This window comes from Larimichthys crocea, unplaced genomic scaffold (genome assembly GCF_000972845.2).
Source record: "Larimichthys crocea isolate SSNF unplaced genomic scaffold, L_crocea_2.0 scaffold269, whole genome shotgun sequence".
Lineage (NCBI taxonomy): Eukaryota > Metazoa > Chordata > Actinopteri > Sciaenidae > Larimichthys > Larimichthys crocea.
In genome coordinates, this window is record NW_020853550.1 from 1,015,403 (window position 1) to 1,032,365 (window position 16,963).

Sequence of the window (16,963 nt, forward strand, 5' to 3'; positions counted from 1 at the left end):
CCCGCCGTTAGCTTCTCCGCACAGCCATGCTGGAACGTGCTGCTAGCTAGCCCGAGCTAACGAGCTAGCGGGTCGTAAGGAGTGGTTCAGAGGCGGAGCAGGCGGAGTGCGGGGCTTCGTCTGGGGGCTGTGTGGATGCGGGTTACAACCGCCGCGAGAAGAAGGACTTCACCGTCGGCTGAAACGTCCGAACAGGGCGGCGTAGCTCTCAAATGCCCAGTCACGTTGGCTAATTATTAGAGGTAGCCTAGCCTTGCTAGCCCTCCATTGCCTGTTGAAGGTCCCAGTGAGAGGCACGTTCCCCGGGAAGAGCTCCACAGAAGCCCCCTGAGTGTGTGCCAGCTCCCCGACAGAGCCAGCACAGGTTTCCTCCATTGTTCTGGAGGCTGTGTGCAGACAGGATGAACATACTCTGAGGCTGAAGCGGGTTCAGGTGTGGACACGCTTCAAGAGATGGAACATTGAACAGGGCAGACAGCTGCTGATGAACCTGTCCTGTCTCATTTAGTCTGAGCACACCTTTTCCTGTTGGCTCCATGGCTGACTGACTCCTCGCTGCATGGCTTCATTATGAAGTTCCTCACTTCTAGGGATGGGAATTGATAAGATTGGTCTGATTCCATTATCGATTCTGCTTAACGATTAAATTCTTTATCGTTTCTCATTTGGCAAAAAAATGAGAACAAACAGTTTGATCAGCATCGACTTTGTTTAGTTAGAAGTATCAGGACCTTACAAAACCAACAGCGAGGTCAAAAGAGGCCCACAGCCTGGATAATAGTAACGATGTGTAGTAACCGCAGAGGTGGTCATAGCCTGGCTGCTGCTAGATTGAGATTCATCTCCAGTCCGAAACGTGTCAAAAACACGACATTCATTTCAATATATTGCACGTTGTGTGCGCAAATGTTTCTGCATGTTTGTCATGTTCCCTCCCGACGCTGTTATCTCCACTTTGCAATGATTGCAAGTTGCCATATTTTTTTGGTAAAATGCAGCCAAACTTTGGAGCATTTGAACCGAGTGGGTGACATTGTTTACTACTGATTGCACTGCACGTGCCAAACTTGCGTAAGTTACGTGCCGTAATTAGTTGTGCTTGCTGGAATTGATAAGAGAATTGTTAGATAAACTGCCAAACGATTCCATGGAATTGAAACACACGGAACTGGTTCTCGATTCCCATCCCTACTCACTTCCCAATCTAAAACTAATAATGTGGCTCAGGAGGTGGAGCGGACGACCCGCTCCACCTCCTCCAGTCTGCACGTCGAAGTGTCCTTGGGCAAGACACTGAACCCCAAAGTTGCTCCCTGTGAGTCGCTTTGGATAAAACCGTCAGCTAAATGTAAGACAGTTCGCCACAATAAATAGTTGTCTAAAATAAATAGTTGTGTCATTGTTCAGCCCAGTTCTGCGGTGTCAGATGAGATGAGGTCTTCTTTGTTTATCATTGTGTTTGTTTTGTTGCAGCAGCTCAGAAGTGCGCAGGTTTGTGTTTGTGCCAGCAGGACGTAGAATATTCAGTGCGTCCGCTGACGAGAAGACTGGAGACATTTTCAGATATAGAATTATGTATTCTGAACAGTTTCGTTCAAAGTCTGTGAAATGTTTTGAGGAAAACTTTTCAACCAGCTTTGTGTCGTAACACATGTTGCCTGGACCCAGAGCTTATCTGACAGACGTTTGCCGGCTCTCAGGTTGTTGTTGGAATCACAGACTTCCACATTTTTCCTCTCCCGCCATGTGTCCATGTAGCGTGTGATCGAGTGATGTGCCGTATTTGGTGAGGAGTGGAGCACAGACAGGAGAGTGTACTACACAACCTGCAGAGAGGACGTCAGTAGTTCAGTAAGACAACAGACCTGGATTCAGAGCAGACGCCTCACATCTCCTCCGTCCACAGTTGGGACCATGACTGTAAGTGTGCATGTAAGTGGAAATGTGGTCTCCAGCTCTGCTCCAGGATCTTGGAGATGTATGGAGACCATGGAGTGGTATGGATGGAGAAGGTGTCGCCTCATGCAGACCTCAGGGTGCTGATTCTGATTAGCTGTATCGGCGTGGTGCTGAATGTGGGCTGTGTTGATCGTTTAGAACCACCTCAGGGTGCTCCTGGAGGGAAGGGGTCACCCTAACCCCCGAGACCAAACAGCCCTGATTTTGGTATTGGCTTGTGTTGACCCAAAGAGAAAGAGAGCAGTGTGCTGGACCTGGCTGCCAGCAGAGTGTCTGTGTATGAAGAAATACTGTGAACTTCATTCAGCAATTACTGAGATGTGATAGTGGTTTCTACGAGAGTCTGTAACTTTTTAAATGTTTGAATTTTCCACTTCAGAAGCAGACCTGTACTGTCCTGTCTCACCTCTACTACCTGTTGTTTATTAGAATAGAACATCTTTATTTGTCATTATGCAATGCATAACAAAATGTAAGTGCATTACTCAGTGCAGGAGTCAAACATGTGTACTATGTACAATGAGTAGCACATACACCATTTCATGGCTTACTTCATGTGATCATTTAAAGCTGTGATGGTCTTTGCATGAAAACAGTTTTCAGTCAGTTTGTATGTGTTCTCATTGTTGTGTATCGCCTGCCTGAGGGGAACAGTTGGAATCACTATGGCCGGGGTGGGAGGGTCCTTGATGATGGTCTGCGCTCTTTTGAGGCAGTGGGAATTCATACATGAAGTCAAGTTAACTTGCAGGGATGAAATGAAATACTACTATTCTTCTACTCTTTCTCTGATTGGTCTAACCAAACCAATGAGTGCAGCAACAAGAGGCAGAACAGGGCGGGTCTTTGTGCTGCTCGTCCCTGACTGGCTGTTTAAAGCAGAGATGGTTTATCGTGTGTGGGGAGAGCTGTCGAATACACAAGTCTGAAGGTTCACCACAGTGTGCCAGACAAAACCAGGAACGTGAAGATGTGAAATCATACACGACCAGTTGTCTTTGAATATACACCAACATGGTGCACACTATAATGTCTGTTGGACAGCTGACACATACGGAGTTTGGTCTTGATGTGTGGCGTGCTGGCAGCTGCTGTCCATGGTCCTGAACTTCAAATAAACATGACGGGTTGGCCTCCGTCACCAGTCTACGGTTATCTGTGCACTAAAGAGTGAGTGCATCAGCCGTGTGGACAAACACATTTATGATTGTCTTGTTTTGTTACTCGACGCTCAAGTATGAACATGGCCACATATCATCAGCCGCTGTCTGTGTCCTTCCCATTTCTGCGTATGTCAGGCTCTCTCTCATTAGCTGAGTTTACAGTCGCTTTTTACCCGTAACAAACTGCACAGTGGGTCTCAGACTTAGGACTGGGTGTCATCCAAGTTTGTGCTGCTCGAAAAGCAGCCCCGCTTTTAAACACACCCTCACTGCTCATTGTATTATTCCCACCTTATTAATCAGACTAAGACTAAGTTTCTAAAGTTCGTTGAATTAGCTGTTGTAATATTGACTGACCTTTAACCACCCACCCATGTGTCTTTCTGTCCACAGTGAGTCTGTCGTCACTCCGTGTCAGACGTCCTGGATCAGCAGCTGGTCCCTGTTGGTCCGAGCGGATGCCCTCTCCCTGCAGAGCACGGCTTTGTTTGCGCTGTGGGATGAGGTAGTAGGTTGTATAGTTTTAGGGTCACACCCGCACTGGGAGATAACTATTCAACCTACTGTCTTTCTCAAAGTGCCAGACACACGTCAGTGTGTCCTCTGAAGGCTTCCCTGGATCAACATGTTTGACTCTAGCTGCTCGCACAGTGTGAGGTAGTAGATTGTATAGTTGGAGGGTAGTGATTTTGCCCTGTTTTGGAGATAACTATACAATCTATTGCCTTCCCTGAAGAGTGTCATTGCTTCACATGTATTTATGATTACTGTATTCATACATGGTTGCTTCAAAGAGAGCTCTATAAACTTATTCTCACCAGACATTGTAGTGTGTTCTTTAGTTTCTGGAGTTGATCCTGAGCTGCAATGATTGTGGAGCTAATACAATGTTTGACAGCCATAAAGCAGGAGGTCTCTTTTTAGATTTCTCCATAGCAAATGAATAGGCGTGTCACAAAATCAACTTTATACTCCAAGTTATTTTTCTGTTTCGACTAACGAAATCAAAATGATCACGGTGCTTTTGCAGGTGAGCTGTTGTCCTCTGTACTCTTCTGCCATCTACTCACCTTATTTAAATGACACCATATGTACCATGATTATATCACATTTAATAACATAAATAAGTTATCTTTTTAAAGATAAGATATGCACGAGTTTGAATGTGTTGTCAGGGAATTTAAGGTAAACTGAACTGCTCATCTAAAACAAGACAATGCAAATCTTTTGAACAGTGCCTGTGTTCTTAAATTATCACTGTACCTACAACTTCTCCACTTTATTTGCCAATTCCTCACATTTTAATATTTTTCTATTAAATTTTTACTGCTTATTTGTTATTGTTGTTTGTCTTGATCACTCTGTGTGCAGCTGCCTTTCTTGGCCAGGTCACCTTGTGAAAGAGGTCTTCATCTTAATGCATTTTTTATCTGGTTAAATAAAGGTTATTATAATAAAAGAGTTCATATTCTAACAATAGCATATTTGTCTCCTAAAAAGAAGTTCACGTTCACTCTATGATATAAATTCACGGTGAAAATAGTGTCTGCCTTTGTTTTGTCCGTGTGATCATAAACTTCTCTTGTATTTTTTTTATTTCTAATAAAATGTAGAATTTGGGAAACGTTGTGGACTGTTAATCAGCATGGCGTGCACACACAAACATTAAATGCACCAATTAGCCATAATGTGACCGCCTGCCTAATGTTGTGTAGGCCCTGACTCATTGAGGCATGGACTCCACCACACCTGTGAAGGTGTGCTGTGGCGTCTGTCATTGTCTGTCTGATACACAACAAACTGCAGTGCACTATGTGTTCTGACATCTTTCTATCCAAACCAGCATGAACTCATTTAGCAATTTGAGCTACGGTAACATGTCTGGTGGATCAGACCACGTGGACCAGCCTTTACTCCCCATGTGTATCATTGAGCCACTTTAGTCAGCTGCTAACCACTGCAGACAGGAACACCCCACAGGAGCTGCAGGGGCGCAAATGTGGCCAGGACCGGCGCTGGTTCCAGTAGTAGATCAGAGCTCAGCTCTCTCAGTAAATCTCTGCGTGTACTTGGTCCAGACAAAGGTCTGTTCTGTTCAGGCACATGTGGTCCACCTGGGTCTGTGCCGGCACACTCAAACAGGTTCATTTTCTGGCCTTGACCTTTTGAACATGATGGTAGTAGTTGCACAGTTGTGTCAGCAGGTGGAGCTGCAGCCCTGTAACTAAAAGCATGGTTCTTCCTGCACTGAAGACCACCATGAAGTCAGCGAGTCAGGAGAAAATCTCATGTGATATATGAAGAGCATTAAAATGATCAAATATGAAAGAATTACTGGATAAGTAATGATGCATTACCTACAGCACCTCCCACCATCAACTCATTTATATGGTGTACCTGTGCACACTGTAAAAAAATGTCTTCATTTTCGTCAAAGAAATATGACGAAGATGAAATATGTTTTATTGTGTACAGTAAAACACAGTCATATTTCATGGAAACATTTTGAGGGGATTTATGCAAAAGAAAGTATTTTGTATTTGGAGACTGTTTATTGAACAGGAAAACACTGTAATATTTCATGGCAAAAGTATTATTTATACAGCATTAATATGGTATGTTCATGTCAGTTATATGACAAAACAACAGTATTATCCTTTACAGTAATATTAGGAAAAAGTTATACAGTGTTTGTTAGTTTATTACGGTAAAATAATTCTGGCAATCACAGCTGCCAGTTTTTTTTTTTTTTTTTTTTTTTTTACAGTACAACATATTTAATAATATTTACAATGTGGAGTATGGAGTAAGTATGAAGTAGCATAAAGTGGAAACACTCAAGCAAAAATATTCAATTAATACAGTATGTTCAGTTCATTCACACTGTGTGTGTGTGTGTGTGTGTGTGTGTGTGTGTGTGTGTGTGTGTGTGTGTGTGTGTGGAGGGGGGTCAAAACTTGTCATGAACAGTGGATCGGTGGGAGGGGCGTTTATTGCTGGAACCTGAATAAAACCGTGCCGGTAGCTGCTCGTCTATCAGACATGAGGAGGACGATCCAGAGCCCGGGGACAGTATGTGTGTGTGTGTGAAGAGCTGAACATCCAAGACCGGCTCCTGGTCATAACTGTACCCAGATCTGGTGCAGCAGCTGTGTGTGTGTGTGTGTGTGTGTGTGTGTGTGTGTGTGTGTGTGTGTGTGTGTGTGTGTCAGATAGAGAAGGACAGATGAGCTGAGCGTGTACCTGCAGGCTGAGAGTGTGTGAGCGGCTCAGAGGCAGATCCTCTGCAGAACACGCCCTGATAGAAAAAGGTAGACACACACAGGGACACACACACACACACATAGACACACACACACACACACATACACACACACACACACACACACACTCAGCCTGATCAGTGAGGAGCCGAGCTGCTTTACCTGAAAACAACAGCCCCAATGCTCCAGCACAGGCTCACAGCGCCGGACAGCAACCAAATGAAACCAGGACGAGTTGATTTCCACAAACTTTGGTTTGTCCCGAGGAGCTTTCTTCCCGTCTGCAGCCCGGAACACCTGGACTCCCCCCGGGACTCCGCGCACAAATAAGGCTGCTTGTTGCAACAGCAGAGCGTGAACACACCGGCTGGGGCTGAGCACCATGAGTAGGAAGGCACGGCGCTGGATTTTCCATTTTTTCCTGTGCCTTGGAGTTGTCTATTTGAAAATCGGGTGAGTTTTGGGGGATGTCCTGCAGGTGCTCTGCGTGTTTCCACACAAGATAAAGATTTAAAATAATTGGCTTTAAGAAAATGTGAGATTTATGATTTTATGAGGTGAAGGTCTGGTTAACCTCACATCACGTTAATTATAATATCACCAGACCGCATGCAGCCATCACACACAGTCTATTTCCTCATGTTATTCAAACACCTGCAGAGCCTCCAGACGGACAAACGCCACATTTTAACCTCTCACCTTCACCGCAGGGGTCTGTCATCGGTGGTGGCTCTGGGAGCGAGCATCATCTGCAATAAAATCCCCGGTTTGGCACCGCGTCAGAGGACTATCTGTCAGAGCCGACCGGATGCGATCATAGTGATCGGAGAAGGAGTTCAGATGGGGATCAATGAGTGTCAGTTTCAGTTCAGACACGGACGCTGGAACTGCTCTGCCCTGGGAGAGAGGACGGTCTTCGGGAAAGAGCTCAGAGTGGGTATGTTGCACCAAGGAAGACCTGTACATCCTCACTGACTGAATGTAATGTTCTTTTTATGTCCAGCTGAGTTCTGTGATGGGTTCAAAGTCATTTTATTGCACTTTATTCTCACATGACACTTATTGCTATAGAGGTCTGTGCAGGCAGGGCAGCTGAGTGTGAATCTGAACGGCACTACAGAAATATTGTTTCTGTTTTTGCAGGTTAGAAAGCTTCTAGATGCTTTTTCACACAGAGTTCCTCTTCACCACTGAGTTCTTCCTCCAAAGAGCCATGAAGACGTTGTTGCAACATGTCAGCGTGCCTTGATTTTCATAGTTACAGTGCTCACAAGATAGTTTTCTAACTAATAAAATAGTTATTACTGAGAAATAAGCTGTTCCATTTTTAAATTGCTGCCTAAGAGCACACTGGCGGCCTGATAATTGTGTGTTGCTTGCGCACAGGTTCTACACAGCATGCTTTCTTCATGTATTCTCAGTTGTATGTTGTCTTTACAGTTTGCACTGTCTGAGCAAGCGTTTAGGAAGTCGTGAAAAAGTTTTCAATTGCTATAATTTGTTCCAGAAATAGCCCCAAAAAAAGGAATTCCTCCGAGGTGCTCGACCTCTGACACTGACAAGAGTCTGAAGCTCAGACTCTGTGCATCTGCTCATGGTGGGAACATAAGCCACAGATTTGGTCCTGTGTGTGGAATAAGGCTCGAGGCGATGCTTGCTCCAGAGACAGGACTGTGGAAAGAGTCATATCCAACACACTGGTGTTCCACTGTCATCCGAGACAGATGCAGAGCTCAGTGTCATTTCTCACAGCAAGTGTCATTAAAGATTACAGCTCACATCTCGTTTGAGCCTTTAATTCATGCTGATTGCTGCATTGTACCTGACGGCCTTATATTATATCATACTGCCCGAGGTGTTTGTAGTATTAGCTGCAACAAATACGAGTGCAGTCTGGACGAGTCTCCTAACCCACAGTTAAAGCTGTGAGATCTCCTGTTTGATGTGTCAGTAGAAACAGTGATAACGCTTCCTGTCCTCATGAAGTCATCTGTGATCGGAACGGTTGAGGTGACACATTGCCATCTTTTACAGCGAACACACACTGTGATTCTCTGCATCCCCTCCACCTCCTGTTGCAGACCTACACCACCTATTCTCAGCTACGTCCTGTATGCCCCCCCCCCCCCCAAAAAAAAAAGCTTCAAGTTCAGACAAGTACTTTCTTCCAGGTTTACAAATTTACCTCCAGGTCCTGCAGCTTTGGCAAGAGGAGACGTTTTATGTCGACTGATTTTCTAGACCACTGCTTCAGGCAAGAGCTACACCTTTTTTTATGCATATCAAAGCTTATTTCAGGATTGAGGAATCCAGGTTTTACCCCAGATTTATACAATCAGGCAGAGTTCCAGGAGCCGGCAGGTCGTCTCGAGCGGTGCTCAGGGTCCAGCTGCCCTTTCACAGAGTCTGTCTGAATCCATTGTTTTGTTTCAGCAGACTGGAACACTGATAACTGACAGAACACATCAATTCAGGATTGTTTTTGGCAGTGATGCAGCAATGTACAGTATTTTGGCATTAGGATCAAGTATCCTCCCCACCCACTAAGCTGGCTACTTGAAGAAACTCTCTGTGGGTACAGGCTGCTTCTTTACCGGCTGATCAGAGAGCCGGATTAATATCTTTACATGTTCGATGGCCAGATGCTCCATGTCTGATCTACTTTGCACTTTGAAATTGTCTTTTCAATTGAAAGTGAATGTGAGTATGACAGCACAGAATTTTATCCACTGTGTGACAGAGAATGATCTAAAATCCTTGTATGGATGTGTAATTGTTGAAGATGATGACTTTATTGGAGTGCTCTTCATGTACTTCTGATCATCTTTGGATGCGTTCCACGTGTGGTCCAACAGGAAATGTCTCCATTTTAATTAAAAGAGGCAGTTGATCTGAAGCACTCAGATTTATGGAGTGGAAATCCATCCATGGAGGGAGGCTCTGCATGCCTCTCAGCTTCACCTCCACAGGATGGATCCTCCCACTGAAAGCATCTTTACCAAATGTACTCAACAGATTCACTGTTAATCGGCCAACATGTGTAGCTGTGCTTTTAGATTTAAAGATGAGTCACAATCCTGCAGGTTCTTTGATTGTAACTCAACAATGAAGCCAAGCTACTTCCCGAGAATTAGCTCCATTATATTTTCTGCAAGATCCAGTTCATCCAGAAGTTTATCTGCTGTAAGAGAGCTTGATTAATGAATTGGACTTGGCTTGACTCATGGATTTTATGATTTGGTTTGAGGCAGCTATGCCAGGTATGTAAGGAGGCTTGACAGTGTCTGAAATAGTGAATCCTGTTGCCGGCAATTGTGATTAAAAATGTCTTCTCTTTATCACAGGCAGTAAGGAGGCTGCATTCACCTACGCTATCATCGCTGCTGGGGTCGCCCATGCAGTCACTGCGGCCTGCACCCAGGGGAGCCTGAGCGGCTGCGGCTGTGACAAGGAGAAACAGGGTTTCTACAACCAGGAGGAGGGCTGGAAGTGGGGCGGCTGTTCTGCCGACGTCCACTACGGCCTGGGTTTCTCTAAGGTGTTTGTGGATGCACGGGAGATCAAGCAGAATGCCAGGACGCTCATGAATTTACATAACAATGAAGTGGGACGCAAGGTAGGTTTGTTATTCTGCAGCTAACCTTTTATTTAGTTTGAACAGGTCCAAAACCAACCAGCAAGAAGATCTTAAGAAATCTGGACAAATCAGGGAACATCTAAGATGTCTATGATTTATGCACACTACTTGCTGTACATTGTTTCAAGCGGTATCCCAGCATGCACCGAACGAGTGGCAGGATGCTCCCTGAACAATCTGTCACATACCTCAACCCAGGATATCTGCCAATACCGTCTAGTGATCTGACACCAGAGCGCTCTTTTTTCCTAGTTTCAAATCTGTATACATACTGCATGGAACTCTTGGAATCAGGTTTATGTGAGGTAACATGAGACCAGGGATTACTGTGTCACTAAAAACTGAGTCAGGCAACCTGCCACGACTGAATGAATGTAACTGGTAACGGAAAGACTGAATTTTATAATGACACTGACAAAGAAACTGTTCTTAATGTGGATTGGTCACATCATGGCCGACACCAGATCCAGCGTATCGGATCAGTGCATCCGCCGGTTGACACACGTAGTTTGGCAAAAGCCTTCACATTCACAGCCAAGACGGAGTCTTTGGTTCAGAGGCTGATCACTGAGCCACCGAGGCAGGGAACTCTGAGTGCTGTTCAGAAATGAAAGGCTGATGTTGAACAGGCGACTTTAAGAAACTTGATTCTGATGCAGGGGGATGGCGCTGCAACAGTAGCTAAGAAGTTAGCATCAGCTGATGTAAAGCTGTAGATGGATGTGTGACAGCTGAACGTGTGAGGCTTCACTATGTATTCCAAACTGTCACTCGGAAATAATTACTTGTAATACTCAGAGAGTAGAGTAAAGGTGAATCATCTGGTCTTTTATGATGATACACAGTTCACGTCATGTCACTCATCCCATCAGTACACTTGTTTCTAACTCTTGGGTGCTTATTGTCTATGATCTGCAGTCACTTTTTACAACAATGCAGCAAGAGAGTTCCTAAATGGTTAAAAATGGAGTAAAATCAAGAGTTACTGAGGACAGTGTGCATGTAAAAGTGCATTAGCCAGATCCTGATGCTCTTTGCCTTTAGACAGATCAATGCAAACTACACGACTGTCCACAAAATGGCCCCACAAGAAAGCAATCTATTCACTAAAGTTACAGCAGCCATGTGATAGATCAGTGTAGGTCTGAAGGACGACTTCTAAAAACACTGCACTAATGTCTGAAAAGCAAATTGTTTCCATTAGTTTTAAAGGTTAATGCAAACGTACCTGCAGCTCACGAATCTTGAACATTAAATGATGTAGTAGAGTGATAGCATAGCTTCTAATAGAGCTCTGTAGCAAAGATCTGAACATGGATAAAGGTTGACACTGATGGAAGAGCTCTGGGAAAAATGCTCATTTGCATTCTTGACCTGGGTCACACGAGGAGTTATTTACCAGTCTCGCATGTGTAACTGCCACTTAGCTTAGCTTAGCAATAAAGACTGGAAACAGCTAACCTGGCAAAACAAGCAATTATTGGTTCATCTCCTAAGAAGTGGTAGCTGCAGCCCAGTGCGGCCTGAGAGATTTGCAACAATCGAATCCCAATGGCTCTTCAGTTACTCCTTTTATCGCACAGATATGAGCATGACAGTTGACCCCATCGTGGATTTAGCTGAATTGTTTCAGATGTTTTCAGGGAAAACATTTGATTTCAGTTTAAACATTTCTGCTGTTTGTCTTTGTGGAAATATATACACTAGTCTTTATCAGAGAAACATACATTAAAATGTGGACGACCTCCCAAAGGGCTCTGCATGTAAGAGCTGAGAAGCTGAGCAGTGAATATGCAGAGATAGATTTCATGTCAGTGTCATAGTGACAGGTTGTGGCCTCATTCCGGAGGAAAGACGAGCGCTTTCATCTCTCGACGAGGCTTCATATTTGAGGTCTGGCATCAGTTGGAATGTGATACTGTGTGTGAATCTTTTAATATGCACGTGCTAAACTGATACCTCTGTAATTATTGTAGTAAGGCTTTCATGTTAAATTGGAGATGATGTCAGTGTGTGTTTTGAGTGCCAACCTTCAAATTTCTTGAGAAGAATAAACAATAGTGTAAAAGGTGCCACGGGAGGCTTACACGGGTTCTGTTAGACAAACAATGGCAGCGTCGTTGGCATTTCACTTCACTGAACTCCATGAATTAAATGTTTGTCAGGTCTTGGGGGCATGACCACACAAAGCTGTATGCATCCAAGGCTTTTGACAATTACCCCACGAGACTCCAGAAAGTCTGAGGCTACATCGGAGTGGAATAATTAAAAAGCAGAGTGAGGCTTCTCTAATGCCAGCGAGGGTTCCCACTCAGTGAGGAGGAAGGAGGGTAAGCTGATGTCATTCAGCCCGAGGCACACAGAGAATACCCCGGCTGCTTTGCCAAACACACGGAAAGGTTCCACTCTAACCCTGAAAAGGCCTTTCACCGCTGCCAATCTGCTCGCTATAAATGCATCGACGTGGTCACAGACCAAACTGTCTCTTTAGTCACCACAAGAACTCGTAAATTAACCAAGCTCCTGTCTGAATTTGTCACTTTTACAGATTCACTTCATTCTGATATACAAAGAGACGTTTCTCCATTGTTGCCATCCACAGTAAAGCAGTTAGATACAGTAGATCCATGAAAACAAACACCAGATTTCTGTGTGGACGCAGAGGACAATGGATGCTTTCAATCTGTACTTGAATGCAGAAGAAAGAAATCTGATAAAAATATTCAATTATTGGTTTTCTAACTGACTCATCTGTCTGTAATTCTGTCTGTTTTTTAATTAACTGGAGGCATTAATTAAAAATACAAATGAATCAGTGATTCAGCATCATTGTAGTTTTACAGCAGGAAGCTTAAAGGTACATGGGTTCAAGCTTCGGAAACCCTGTATCCTACATTTCCCACAAGGCAACCTTATTAGACCCTCTTGGCTGGTAAATGTTCACATCTTTCCAACTCCACACCTCAGTTTGTAACAACCCATTAGAGATTAAAGTCTCCAAGTTAAGATAACCCCGATGACATCACTATGACATCGCCAGGTTTATTTTCTCTGACTTGTCTGGAGTCACAGACGACATATACTGTATATACCTGCCCCTCATTGCCTGCTTGTTTTCATATTTGTTACATGGCTGGATGCTGTATCTGTCACACTCATGCTTGGCTGATTTTATTTTAAAAACTTCATGTTATTCCACTGCTGTTCAGCCCCTGGTGTTTGAATATAAGACACCTCTCAAAGCGTAATGTTAGAGGTTTGAAAGATGTTTATCAATCATAACAGTGAATAACATGACATGTGCGGAGTCAGAGAGTTTCCATACATTTCTATGAGTGTTTCTTCCATGAGTGTGTTTTGAGGCTCAACCTGTCTTGTAAAAGAATGGCACGTACATAGCTACTAGCCATAGGGTGACATACTGTAGCAGCTCTGAGATCTCTGGAATGCTTACATTCATTTGGAATGCTAGAAAACTTTTGTCTCAACCTGTTGAACTATTCATGCAATATGTTCGACTGAGTATTTCTGTGGACTCTGATGTTTCTCACCCGCTCATTATAGAAAGACAGTAACAAACACACTGCAAGAAATAGTGTGAAATGGTGGAACTTTTTTATCTTTTGTGGAATTTTATGAGTGAAAGCTGAAAGATGAAGGTGTGGAAGACTTCACCTGAACTTTTCCTCCATGTTGTAGGTTCTGGAGAAGGGCATGCGCCTGGAGTGCAAGTGTCATGGTGTGTCAGGATCCTGCACCACTAAGACATGCTGGACGACGCTCCCCAAGTTCCGTCAGCTGGGATACATGCTCAAGGACAAGTACAACCAGGCTGTGCACGTGGAACCGGTACGAGCTAGTCGCAACAAGCGCCCCACCTTCCTGAAGATTAAGAAACCCCACTCCTACCGCAAGCCCATGGACACGGAGTTAGTCTACATCGAGAAGTCTCCTAACTACTGCGAGGCCGACCCTTTGACAGGCAGCATGGGAACACAGGGTCGCCTTTGCAACAAAACGGCTCTGCAGCCCAACAGCTGCGACCTGATGTGTTGTGGTCGAGGATATAACACGCACCAATACTCCCGCGTTTGGCAGTGCAACTGCAAGTTCCTGTGGTGCTGCTATGTCAAATGCAACACCTGCAGTGAGAGGACAGAGGTGTATACCTGTAAATAGAAATATTTATTGGATGTGTATTAAGACGCACAGCTAGACTGGACTTTGCGTGAATGTGTGTGTGGGTGCATGTTGTTCGTGTATTTCAGAACAAGAGTTGTCTGTGGCTGACAGACACATGTGGAGTGACTGCCTTCCTGTTTTGGCGTCACGACAACCAGTTCCTCCAACATGTGATGATTATACTGATGCCAATGGACATCTGCCATGACACTGGACTTCAACCTATGGGCTCATAAATCGTGTTTTTATTTTAGAATTTGAACTCCATTTCATGCCCCAGGCTTGACTTCTCTGCAAGCCACACTGGTCTATTGGCATGCTTCACCTCAAACAGTGATTGATAGACTAATAATTTATTCAATCAAACTACTGATGATTTTGAAAATTCACTGTTGACGATCTGTTAACATTTTTAGTTGGCGTAGACGCCTTTTAGGCATTTTAGTGAAACAATATTCAAGTGCACTTATAAGCGAAAAACATTTTTTTAACCAGACATCTTTTACACACTGGAGCTGAAAACTGAACTGAACTCGACTAAATGACATATTTGAGACCCTGCAGCTTATGTGCATTAAGCCTAGCAGGGGAACATGAAACTACTGATCCTGGGCTCGGTATGATAGTATTGTTTTCTACTTGTTTCTGTCCCCTCTCCCCTCCTACAGTTTGCTGCTAGTTGTCTGGAAAGTCATGGAGTTTGTGACTGAGCAGCCATATTGACTCTTGAAGCTAAAGCTGACACCACCAGAAGCAAACGCGAGCTTCCAGACAAAAATTCCCCTTAATGTTGGTTGATAGAATATATTTTGTAAGAGATTATTTTTATATAATATGTTTTTTTTATTTATTTTCTGTCTCTATGTAAGATATTTTCCCTTAGTATTTCTAACTGTTCAGTTACTGAGTTCAAAAAGGAAATGACCCACTGGAACAAATGTGCCTTGTTCGTCAGCAGCAGAATATAATAATGTTATACTGAAATATGCGGTATTGTGATTTTTAACCCATTTTCAAGACACATGATATCACCTGGCTTTGCTGCCGATAGAGAGCCAAAGTCCTGATCTGTCTCTCTAAAAATGTTTTCATGTGATTTACTATCACCGTTATCTATTACAGCTTTTGCTATTGACGGTATGCCAGTGGTACACATCAGTAACACACCAGTAATATATCAGCGTAACTGTTGGTCTCTCCCGTATCTATGATATCCACCCATGGTTTTTTGTCGACTTTCCATCTTTTTGACTGTAATCTCTGTTGACTAGCCGTAGGCACTCAACTGTCCTCTGTTGAACTTGTAAAGTTTAACCAGCAAAGGTCTTCTGTGGTGCTTAGCAAAAACAGAAAAATAATACATGCACGTAAATAAATATTTTACATAAAACCATGCTTTTTACATCCATTTTTAGTCATTTGTGTAAATATAAATGTAAATATGAGGAGATCATTAGACTTCAGGAACAGAATTTGGGAGATACGCTTTCACTTCGGCTCTCTATACGGTCAAACACAAATAGGCAGTTTGTGCTTTTTATCAAATCTCTTACTAACACCAGCGAGGGCTGGGTATCATTTCATATGAACCTTTTTTGGCCTTGTGCCTTCAGTCAGAGAGATGACAGGAAGTGAGTGGGGAAATAGATGGGGCAACAAAACTAGGATGTTCAGGTGGACCTGGATGCACCAGCTGTAAATCATTTGACATTTTTGATATTGCTGAACATACTATACCAGAGTTCAACACAAAAACAAAAGAAATAAAACAGAAACAGAAACTGAACTGATGAAATGATATCACCCAACTGCTGTAGTGCTCTTAAATCACAGGTCATTGTTGTCCTGTTTATGTAAAACCAAGTTGTCTTTTCATTGGTCTGTTTAATAAATGTTTTATCAGAATGAACAAAAGGAAGTCATTTTGTATTTAATACACATTTTTCATCACGAGGAGCAGTCAGGGTGGAGTTGGGTGTGATTGAGGGTTCTGCGGTGCAGACGGTGTCACAGCAGTGTGTGCCTCGCTGAGCAGTGGGAGTGAGGAGCTGCTGGCTGATGGATTACTCTGACATCTGCTTCATTCACTCCTCAACAACGTTGCTACAACAACCACACTGTGTCCCCCAAAAATGCTCCTTGTCTCATCGAGAGGCCAGACTGCCCATTAACAAAATGGTAACCATGCAAAACCCTGATAAAATTTGGATGCTATTTATTTTGTGGAAATGGCAAATGGGACGAACGCAGGGAGGGGCTTTACAATTGCAAGGGGATGATGTCAAGAAGCATTTCAATCTGAGCAACAGAAAAGGTCTTAACTCCCAGAATAATCGACACAAAACATTCCTCAGCTAAACTTTGCCTCAATAGAGTGACGCTCTCAAAAGGCAGCTGGCCAAACAGCCTCAGTTAGAGTAACACCAAGCCTCTGTCACTGAGAACTCGACAACATTATCAGAGCGTCTCGCAGAGCCTGACTTGTTACAAGACTCACTGTTCTATTTATGTCTAATGATGTGACTTCAAAACAATTCTGTCAATATGAAATAAACAGACACATTCACAGACAGAGAGCTAAACATGCTTAATTAATATACTTTATCTAATGACCATCCCTTCTTCTCACTCACAAACCTCTGTCCATTTATCTCTAACACTAGTCCAACTTCCAAATAATGTCTCATTCATAAAGGCCTCATTCATTTATTAATGCTTTATAGTTATTATATAAGTTATAGTTCATTATTAGTGACGAG

The 16,963-nt window shown here is 43.5% G+C and overlaps 1 protein-coding gene across 1 annotated transcript; it reads left to right on the forward strand.

Annotated features, from left to right (window-relative positions):
- The first annotated feature begins 6,034 nt into the window (after positions 1-6,034).
- On the forward strand, positions 6,035-16,058 carry wnt7aa (wingless-type MMTV integration site family, member 7Aa). The gene is made up of 4 exons (XM_010744259.3): positions 6,035-6,838; positions 7,096-7,322; positions 9,730-10,001; positions 13,722-16,058. The coding sequence occupies exons 1-4, from the start codon at positions 6,768-6,770 to the stop codon at positions 14,199-14,201; spliced, it is 1,050 nt and encodes a 349-aa protein (XP_010742561.1). The 5' UTR covers positions 6,035-6,767; the 3' UTR covers positions 14,202-16,058.
- The last annotated feature ends 905 nt before the right edge of the window (positions 16,059-16,963 follow it).

Bases quoted from the DNA above. Each gene is read 5' to 3' on its own strand.
- wnt7aa (XM_010744259.3), top strand. From the start codon at position 6,768: ATGAGTAGGAAGGCACGGCGCTGGATTTTCCATTTTTTCCTGTGCCTT. The intron at 7,323-9,729 runs GTATGTTGCACC...TCTTTATCACAG, and splicing joins CGGGAAAGAGCTCAGAGTGG to GCAGTAAGGAGGCTGCATTC. The intron at 10,002-13,721 runs GTAGGTTTGTTA...TCCATGTTGTAG, and splicing joins ACAATGAAGTGGGACGCAAG to GTTCTGGAGAAGGGCATGCG.